This window comes from Desmodus rotundus, chromosome 1 (assembly GCF_022682495.2).
Source record: "Desmodus rotundus isolate HL8 chromosome 1, HLdesRot8A.1, whole genome shotgun sequence".
NCBI lineage: Eukaryota > Metazoa > Chordata > Mammalia > Chiroptera > Phyllostomidae > Desmodus > Desmodus rotundus.
Genome location: NC_071387.1, coordinates 31,194,793 through 31,205,279, shown reverse-complemented (window position 1 = coordinate 31,205,279; position 10,487 = coordinate 31,194,793). Strand labels below are relative to the sequence as shown.

The following is a 10,487-nucleotide window of genomic DNA, read 5'->3' as shown; positions in this document are numbered from 1 at the left end:
AAAAAAAAATAAAATCCACAAAACCTGCCATGTTCTCAATCAAAAGTTTCTCTTTCTTCAGATACCAGAGAGAAGTTTGGATCTACATAAAGAAATAAAGAGCCTCAGAAATGCTAACATGAAGCTTACTTGAAGGTAGACTGCAGTAAGTTAAAATGTATACTACAAACCCTAGGGCACTTACTGAAAAATAAAGCAAGGAGGTAGAGCCAATAAGCCAAGAGAGGAGATAAGCTAAAATCATACAAAGAACACTCCAAACACTATTATTGCAAAAGAAGGTAGGAAAGAAAGAAAAGTTTAAAAAAATGGAAAAAAAAGAACAAATGCAGCAAATAGAAAAATAACAAAATAACAGATTTAAATTCAACCATATCCATAATTATATTAAATCAAAGTGACATAACACTCCAATTAAAAGCCGATGTTGTCAGATTGAATTAAAAAGAAACAAACCAATCAGTGATATGATTTCCACAAGAAACCTACTTAAAATTAAAAAACAATAGGTTGAAACTAAAATAATAGGGAAACTATACCACACAATCACAAATCAAAGGTTTGATGGGTTTTATTTACTAAAATACAGAAAGATGTTTTTGAGTTCAGGACAAAAATCACTGGTGAGTAACATTCTTTTTTTTTTAAATATATTTATTGATTATGCTATTACAGTTGTCCCATTTCCTGCCCCCCTCACTCCACTCCATCCTGCCCACCCCCTCCCTCCCACATTCCCCCCCTATAGTTCATGTCCATGGGTCATACTTATAAGTTCTTTGGCTTCTACATTTCCTACACTATTCTTACCCTCCCCCTGTCTATTTTCCACCTATCATCTATGCTACTTATTCTCTGTACCTTCCCCCCCCTCCCCCTCCCACTCCCCTATTGATAACCCTCCATGTGATCTCCATCTCTATGGTTCTGTTCCTGTTCTAGTTGTTTGCCTAGTTTGCTCTTGTTTTTGTTTTAGGTGTGGTCGTTAATAACTGTGAGTTTGCTGTCATTTTTACTGTTCCTATTTTTGATCTTCTTTTTCTTAGGTAACTCCCTTTAACATTTCATATAATAAGGGCTTGGTGATGATGAACTCCTTTAATTTGACCTTATCTGAGAAGCACTTTATCTTCCCTTCCATTCTAAATGATAGCTTTGCAGGATATAGTAATCTTGGACGTAGGTCCTTGCATTTAATCTTGGGTAATGTAACTATGATGTGCCTTGGTGTGTTCCTCCTTGGGTCCAGCTTCTTTGGGACTCTCTGAGCTTCCTGGATTTCCTGGAAGTCTATTTCCTTTGCCAGATTAGGGAAGTTCTCCTTCTTTATTTGTTCAAATAAGTTTTCAATTTTTTGTTCTTCCTCTTCTCCTTCTGGCACCCCTATAATTCGGATGTTGGAACGTTTCAAGATGTCCTAGAGGTTCCTAAGCCTCTCCTCATTTTTCCGAATCTTGTTTCTTCATTCTTTTCTGGTTCGATGTTTCTTTCTTCCTTCTGGTCCACACCATTGATTTGAGCCCCAGTTTCCTTCGCATCACTGTTGGTTCCCTGTACATTTTCCTTTGTTTCTCTTAGCATAGGCTTCATTTTTTCATCTATTTTTCGAACAGATTCAACCAATTCTGTGAGCGTCTTGATAACCAGTGTTTTGAACTGTGCATCCGATAGGTTGGCTATCTCTTCCTCGCTTAGTTGTATTTTTTCTGGAGCTTTGAAGTGTTCTGTCATTTGGGCCATTTTTTTTTTTTTTTTTGTCTTGGCGCGTCTGTTACTTTAAGGGGCGGAGCCTTAGGTGTTCACCGGGGCAGGGTAATGCTGGTCGCTGGGCTGTGATGCTGTACGTAGGGGAGGGGCCGAGAGGGAGCAATGGTGCCCGCTCCACTCTGCCGGATCTCAGTCACTCCCTCCACTACCCACAATCAAACTGGGCCCCTCTGGTGCTGGTTCCCGAGTGGGTGGGCTTGTGCACGCCCTAGGCCCCTGTGTGTTTCTCCGACGACCTCTCCTGTGAGGCTGTGAGTCTCCTGCTGCCGCCCCAACCCCCATGGGCGTTTTCAATCAGAGGTTTGAGGCTTTATTTCCCCGAGCTGGAGCCCTGGGTTGCGCGGTCTGCTTCGCTCCTGCCGTTTGTCCGGTTTATCTGTGTGCGAATGTGGGACTCTAGGGTCTGCTAGTGGTTGGACTGCCTGCCCCGTTCGTCCCACACTCCGCCAGTCTTGGTCCCACCACGGCCACGCGAGTCCTCTCCGCCCTGGTGCCCGTCTCTGCCCCTCCTACCGGTGTGGATGAATGTTTATTTTTTATTTCCTTGGTGTCAGACTTCCTTGCCGTTCGATTTTCTGTCAGTTCTGGTTGTGCGAGGAGGTGCAGTGTGTCCACCTACGCCACCATCTTGGTTCTCCGCAAGTAACATTCTTAAAGTGCCATACTGATCTGTAAACATTAACCTTTGTTTAGAATGAAAATTACACCAGCCCTGCAGAACAGAACTATGTAAGCCCCAAAGTGAGCCACATATGCAATTTCAAATTTTCTAGTAGCCATGTTAAAAAGACTGAAAAGAATAATGGTGGATAAATTACATTATACATTTATCAAAAATCCATAAAATATATAACAGCAAGAAGGAACCCTAATGTACACCATGGACTCTGGACAATGAGGACGTGTTAGCATAGGTTCACTTACTGTAGCAAAGGTACTGTTCTGGCATAGGACGTTGGTAGCGGAGGGGTCTGTGTGTGTGTGTTTGGGCAGGAGATACATGGGAAGTCTCTGTGCCTTCGGCTCAATTTTGCTATAAACCTAAAACTGCTTTGAAAAGTAAATCCTATTTAAAACTAAAACAGGTAAAAAAGAAACAAGTGAAATCAATTTTAATAGCACTTTACTTTCTTGTTTTCATACTGAGTCCCTAAAATCTGGTTTCAGCACACATCAGTTTGGGCTTGCTACATTTCAATTACTCAACAGCCATATGGCACTAATGGCTCCCATACTGGACAGTGTGACTCTAAGCGTCTGGCCTCCTCTCTCCCGGGCAGGAGTTAGAGAGTAAGGTGGGAATAAGGTGGGAGCAAACCCAGCCAGTCGGTTCTGTGGACCAAGTTGAAGGTTGACTCCCTCTCTCATTACAGCTCTAGAATGTAACATCACTCACTGTCTGTCAAGCACTGTGTTAGACATATTACATACAGTGTCTTCTCTTTTTTTTCCAACTTCCAGTATCATTTATGTTTCCTAGAATCTAGATACAATGAACTGTAGTAAGACAGTGCTCAATGCTATTTAAGTCTCATTTCAGGATCTTTAAACTACCTCAACATTTGTAAATGTGAGATAAGCAAAGAGTACCTTTATGTGTAAGCTAGTTTATAAAAGCCAGATTCTGTCATAGTAAAGTCTATGTGTTGCATATAAAATTTTGGGTAGTTATATCGATATCAAGTAAGTTTGTTGGTATGTCAAATTTCAATTCTCCAGTTTTACTGGAATGTTAATTCTCACATTTACAACGTCTTCTTTCATCTTCTTAAGAAGTCAAATATTAGAGTAAAGGAAAGAGAAGTTAGAAGACTTTGCCCAGAATCACACAATTGGTTAGTGTTAGAGTGTCATTGGACTCAGGTGTGTCTTCAGTCATCAGTCTCCAACCTTTTTGGCACCAGAGACCGGTTTCATGGAAGACAATTTTTCCACAGACTCGGGCGAGAGGTGGGGGGATGGCTCTATAGCCTGCCACCAGAGGCAACTTAATTGTCACTTGCCACTCACTGACAGGGTTTTGATAGGCATCTGCAAGTGATTGATTTATTATGGTCTCTGTGCAGTCAAACCTCTCTGCTAATGATAATCTGTATTTGCAGCCACTCCCCAGAGCTGGCATCACCACCTCAGCTCCACTTGAGATTGTCACCATTAGATTTTCAAAAGGAGCGCGCAACCTAGATCCCTCGCATGCACAGTTCACAGTAGGGTTTGTGGTCCTATGAGAATCTAATGCCACCACTGATCTGACAGGAGGCAGAGCTGGGGTGTGATGGGAACAATGGGGAGTGTCTGTAAAAATACAGATGAAGCTTCCCTCGCTCACCACCCTACTGCTCACCTTCTGCTGTGTGGTCTGATTCCTGGCCCAGGGGTTGTGGACCCATCCTAAGCCCATGCTCTTGCCACTACATTATATTGCTGCTCTCTGTCTTGTGGGAAAGCTGTTTCTGGTGGTCTGAACGGAGGGAAACAGGAAATAAACTATTGGCTTCATCACAAAACAGCAAGGTAATCTAAAATGGATATACTATCTTTTCAAGCCTATTGACTATGTCTGAGGCTAGCGTCCAACCATTTGCCTCAATGGGCAATAGTCAATAGAATCTCCAGGTCCCATTTGCTTATTGGGCTCCCTTCATAGGAGGGTTGAGGATCCAGATAGGGGACCAGAATGCTTAGCCAAGAAGGGCCTTAATCTCTCTATTTTCTGACTTCCCCCAGGATATAGTAGCTGGTCAGCTATCTTTCTGGGTGGGAGGATCCCAAGCAACGTCCACTTAGTGGCTCATTATCAAATCTCAGATTTAGCCATTCTTCTAACATGTCTGTCTTGATTATACTCACATTAGTAGTAGAGAAATTGTCTCTACTAGCAGAGCCCCTCAGTTTCACTAGCATAACTACATTGAGGTACACATCCGGAGCAACTCTGCTGCCATACCTCATGAGAGTTACCTGGAAATAAAGTCACCTTTTTTTTTGATATATTTATTGATTATGCTATTACAGTTGTCCCTTTTCCGCCCCTTCACTCAACTCCATCCTGTCCACCCCCTCCCTCCCACATTCCCCCCCTATAGTTCATGTCCATGGGTCATACATATAAGTTCTTTGGCTTCTACATTTCCTACACTATTCTTACCCTCCCCCTGTCTATTTTCTACTTACCATTTATGCTACTTATTCTCTGATCCTTTCCCCCTCTCTCCCCCTCCCACTCTCCTATTGATAACCCTCCATGTGATCTCCATTTCTGTGGTTCTATTCCTATTCCAGTTGTTTGCTTAGTTTGCTTTTGTTTTGGTTTTAGGTGTGGTTGTTTATAACTGTGAGTTTGCTGTCATTTTTACTGTTCATATTTTTTATCTTCTTTTTCTTAGGTAAGTCCCTTTAACATTTCATATAATAAGGGCTTGGTGATGATGAACTCCTTTAACTTGACCTTATCTGAGAAGCACTTTATATTCCCTTCCATTCTAAATGATAGCTTTGCTGGATACAGTAATCTTGGATGTAGGCCCTTGCCTTTCATGACTTGGAATACTTCTTGCCAGTCCCTTCTTGCCTGTAAGATCTCTTTTGAGAAATCAGCTGACAGTTTTATGGGAACTCCTCTGTAGGTAACTGTCCTTTTCTCTTGCTGCTTCTAAGATTCTCTCCTTCTGTTTCATCTTGGCTAATGTAATGATGATGTGCCTTGGTGTGTTCCTCCTTGGGTCTAGCTTCTTTGGGACTCCCTGAGCTTCCTGGACTTCCCGGAAGTCTATTTCCTTTGCCAGATCGGGGAAGTTCTCCTTCATTATTTGTTCAAATAAGTTTTCAATTTTTTGTTCTTCCTCTTCTCCTTCTGGCACCCCTATAATTCGGATGTTGGAACGTTTCAAGGTGTCCTGGAGGTTCCTAAGCCTCTCCTCATTTTTCCGAATTCTTGTTTCTTCATTCTTTTCTGGTTCGATGTTTCTTTCTTCCTTCTGGTCCACACCATTGATTTGAGCCCCAGTTTCCTTCGCATCACTGTTGGTTCCCTGTACATTTTCCTTTGTTTCTCTTAGCATAGGCTTCATTTTTTCATCTATTTTTCGAACAGATTCAACCAATTCTGTGAGCGTCTTGATAACCAGTGTTTTGAACTGTGCATCCGATAGGTTGGCTATCTCTTCCTCGCTTAGTTGTATTTTTTCTGGAGCTTTGAAGTGTTCTGTCATTTGGGCCATTTTTTTTTTTTTTTTTGTCTTGGCGCGTCTGTTACTTTAAGGGGCGGAGCCTTAGGTGTTCACCGGGGCAGGGTAATGCTGGTCGCTGGGCTGTGATGCTGTACGTAGGGGAGGGGCCGAGAGGGAGCAATGGTGCCCGCTCCACTCTGCCGGATCTCAGTCACTCCCTCCACTACCCACAATCAAACTGGGCCCCTCTGGTGCTGGTTCCCGAGTGGGTGGGCTTGTGCACGCCCTAGGCCCCTGTGTGTTTCTCCGACGACCTCTCCTGTGAGGCTGGGAGTCTCTCCAGCTGCCGCCCCAACCCCCATGGGCGTTTTCAATCAGAGGTTTGAGGCTTTATTTCCCCAAGCTGGAGCCCTGGGTTACGCGGTCTGCTTCGCTCCCCTCCGTTCATTCCGGTTTATCTGTGCGCGAGTGTGGGGCCGCGGTGTGCTACCCGCTGCTCTGCCTGCCCCGTTCTCCGCCACTCTGAGTCCGGCCCTCTCTGTTTATCTGCGCAAATGTAGGGTTGCAGGGTCTGCTAGTGCTCGGACTGCCTGCGCCATTTGTCCCACACTCCGCCAGTCTCAGTCCCGCCACAGCAACTCAAGTCCTCTCGGCCCGGCTGCCTGTCTCCGCCCCTCCTACTGGTCTGGATGAATGTTTATTTTTTATTTACTTGGTGTCGGACTTCCTTGCCGTTTGATTTTCTGTCAGTTCTGGTTGTGCGAGGAGGCGCAGTGTGTCCACCTACGCCGCCATCTTGGTTCTCCCGAAATAAAGTCACTTCTGATTCTCTAGTTAAGAGATCTCCAAGTATTCAAGCATTCTCTTTGTGCCTAAGACCTCAGGTATCACCTCTATGAGACAACCAAGGTGAGCTCAACGACTCCTGTTACTGAGGGACGTGGAATCTTTGAATAGCAACTGCCAATCCTTTATCTTTTTCCTGCTTCTTCAGACTCTCCTTCAGGGTCAATGATTTATGAGGGGGTGTGTAAGATGGTCTTTCATTTGCTAGTGTTATGGGGTGAATTGTGTGCCCCCCTCCCCAAATTCACATATTAAAGTCCTAGCCCCCAGTGCCTCCAAATGTGACCCTATTTAGAAATAGGGATTACTGCAGATGTATTTAGTTAAGATGAGATCATATTGGCTTCGGGTGGGCCCCTAAATCAGTGTGACTGCTGTCCTTATAAAAAGCAGAAATTTGGACGGACACGTGCACACAAGAGGATTCCATGTGAACGTGAAGGCAGAGATCAAGGGGACGCGTCCAGAAGTTGAGGAGTGCCAAAGATTGTCAGCAAACCAGTGAAGCTAGGAGAGAGGCATGAATCAGATATTCCCTCACAGCTCTCAAAGAAACCAACCCTGCCAACACTTTGATCTCAGATTTCTGGTTTCAAGAACTCTGAGACATAAATTTCTGCTGTTTAAAACACCCAGTTTGTGGTACTTTGTTACAGCAGCCTAGGAAACTAACACAGGGACCCAATGGTCTATAGACTCACCTCCATGTCTTAGAGCAATCAGTCTACCTATTGAATTACCTTGGGAGTCATATCAGTTACCTGTATGACCCCATTTTTCCACATGGAAACTCCCTTGTAGGCTTCCCTTATGACATTTTCTGAGGTTCACAGAACTAAGGATATCAACTGTCCCATTTTGTCTGGAACTAAGAGGTTCCTGGGACATAGGACTTTCAGTTTTAAAACCAGGACAGTCCCATATAAAGCAAGATGTATCAGTCACGTTACACAGAGCCTTCTTCCTGCTCAGGTCGTTTTAGGGCACAGTTGGGATGAGAGCAACCCTCTTAGTTCCCTCAGCTGAGCTGGGTAACCACAGAATTGGGGAATTCTGGGCAGAGGAGATACATGTTGTGAAAGAGGGGTGAAAGCAATTAAGAGGTTTGGAACAAGATAAAAGGTTCTGAAAGGATGGCAGCAGGGGGACAGGAAGGGTGTGGAGATGAAGCTGAAAACACTTCTGGGTCCAATTGCTAAGAACCTCTGACACCATGTTAAATAATCGTGCATCATTCTATCCCGCAAGAAAAGAGGTGGTGTCTCCAAGAGTTTGAAGCAAAAGAGTTATCATCAGAGCAGATGTTTAGATGTTTTAGAAAGACTGTCATAACTCATTCATGTTTTCTTTTTGTAAACTTAGAAGAGATAATAGGGATGAAGAAACCTAAAAGACATACAAACCAACTTCAACATATGGATTTTGTTTGGATCTAAAAAAACTATGAAAGGAAATTATGTGAAAATAAGTGAAATCTAAACACTGAATAGTCACTGATATTAAGGAACTAAAAAATTTTAACTCTGATTGTGCCTTTTTTTTTTTTTTTTTAAGGGAAGGGAAAGGGTAAAGGTATTAAATTCAGGAACAGAGAGAGGAAGACGGAGAAGAGAATGAGAGAGTGCTTTGCTAGCCATTGTACCTGCTCAAACATTCTCCACAGTGGCTTCGGGGCAGGAAAGGTAAGGGGTGGAGTGGAGACCCACCTCCAAACTGTCTCTTAAAGTCTAAGCCTGACATTCAAGGCTCTCCATATCTAGGTGCACAAACATTCCTTCCCCAACCTTTTCCTGGTGGGATTAGATACTTATTAGTCCATCAAAGACACACTGAAGCTACATATGTCAAAGACCTTTGGGGGTAAATCTGTGCTTTGGATGCTCGTCAGGGGACCGTGTCTAAGGCAGAGCCCCTCAGACTTTAGGGGTGGTCGATTGTCCCCTATGACACGTCTTCTTTGGGTGTGAGGCTGCGTCTGAGCAGAAAGGATAATAAGAAGATTATCGAGGGTTTGCGAAAGGGAGAAGTTAATTTCGTTCGGCCTCGGACTTTGTCTTAGTTCTCAGGTGAACTTACGGTGTGATCTTGGGCAGGTCAGTCCCTCTCTGAGCCTCAGTGACTTTATCTGCAAACCTTGGGAGGTGGTAGAGCTATTCTAAGGGCCCTCCAGCTTTGACATCTTCTGATTCCCCTCCAGGAGAACGCTGGCAGGGTTTCTCCGCTGCAGAAGCCGACACACAGCTGCGCCAAAACAAAGAGACACGGTCGCCGGCATGTTCCCGCCCCCAGCCGGTTTTGGAAACCCAAAGCGGCCGAGGGGCGGGGCTTGAGCGCGCCGAAGCCAATCACCAAAGTTCCAGGTCACCAGGGCGGGGTCTCCGCGCGCAGCGGCGGTAGCCTGGCTGGGTCCGAGCATCCTGCGGTTCTGGACCTCCGGGCAGGGACATGGCGACCTGCCGGACCTCGCCGCGAGTTCCGCTGCTGCTTCTCCTGGCCGTAGCGGGGGTCGCGGAGGTGTCAGGGGGCCTGTCCCCCGGCAGTGCGGGTGAGTAAGTGCTGGAGCAGCGGTTCTGGGCGTCCGGAGCGGCCGCCTCAGCGCTCCAAGATGGCGCGGGGCTGGGGGCAGGGGTGCGCGCGACCCCCAGACCCGGCCCACGTCCGGTGACCTAGGGGCCGGAGGTCCCAGCGGCAGGAAGGGGTGCCGAGGCTGGACGAGAGAGGACTCCTCTCCGCTCTCGCTCTCCCCGCCCCGAAGATCTGCTGAACTGGGAGCTGTGACCCATGTTCGAGGCCTTGCTTGTCACCCACCAGACAGGGGACCCCAGCTTGTCCCTTATCTCCTGAACAGATTCTAGTCTCTCAGAAAAGGGCGAGAAACGCCTTTGCCCTGGATCGTCGCGAGGGTTGGCTGGGTTTCGGAGGTGCAGCCACCCACCGCCGTCCTGACCAGTTTTTGTTACTTGGCCGTCGCTGGGTTCAGAAAGGCAGACGTCGGGCAGCGAACGGTGACGGGCCCAGCAGCCCTCCAGGTTCCAGTCTCGGAGGAGAATGGACCCCCGTCTTCTAAATCCGCTGCGGTTTGCAGTGGGTGCGCTGTGCGTCCGAGGCAGCGCTGGGCTCCGGCGAGGGACATTAAAAATCGGGCAGCCCCGCTCTCTGAGCGCTGGCAGCAGGCTGGAGGAGTTTTGTTCTTGATCTGGGGGAATTAAACCCGGAGTGGATAGGAAAGTGTTTCTGAGCGTCTCTCCCGTGCTGGGCTTTAGGGTTGATGTGAACGCCTGCCCTCCCAGTAGTCTTTGGCTAGGACATGCGGTACAGCAGGACAGAAGCTGCAGGAAGTCGGCGCAGGAGTGTCCAGCGGGGCTGAAGGGCTGTGGGTGCGCAGAGGGAGTGAGATGACGTCCACCTGCGGAGGGAGGAAAGTTGAGTGTTCCCCCAACTGCGCTGGACGATAAAGGGTGGTAGAGATTTTTGCGGGCAAAAGTGGTGGAACAGGGCATTGCTTCCTGCAAGAGCTTACACCTAGAAAGAGCAAAATCCACCCCAACAGGGTTTAAGGTAACGGACAATGTTAAAGATTTGTTTTCCTTTTTTTTTAAGGCAAGAAGGGAGAGAATTATGTCTGGAACCTGGAATTAGTTCATTGGAATTGGGTTCTAAATTTAGCTGTCAATTAGATGGAAACCAAAGGAGAGGGAGAGAGAA

General features: G+C 46.2%; 1 protein-coding gene across 1 annotated transcript in view; it reads left to right on the top strand.

The window, feature by feature from the left end:
* The first annotated feature begins 9,150 nt into the window (after positions 1–9,150).
* RECK (reversion inducing cysteine rich protein with kazal motifs) overlaps positions 9,151–10,487 on the top strand; it is a 62,372-nt gene continuing 61,035 nt past the window's right edge. The window contains exon 1 of the mRNA XM_024560045.4: positions 9,151–9,327. Within this exon, the coding sequence (XP_024415813.2) occupies positions 9,228–9,327 (100 nt within the window). The 5' untranslated portion in view covers positions 9,151–9,227. The remainder of the gene's footprint in view (positions 9,328–10,487) is intronic.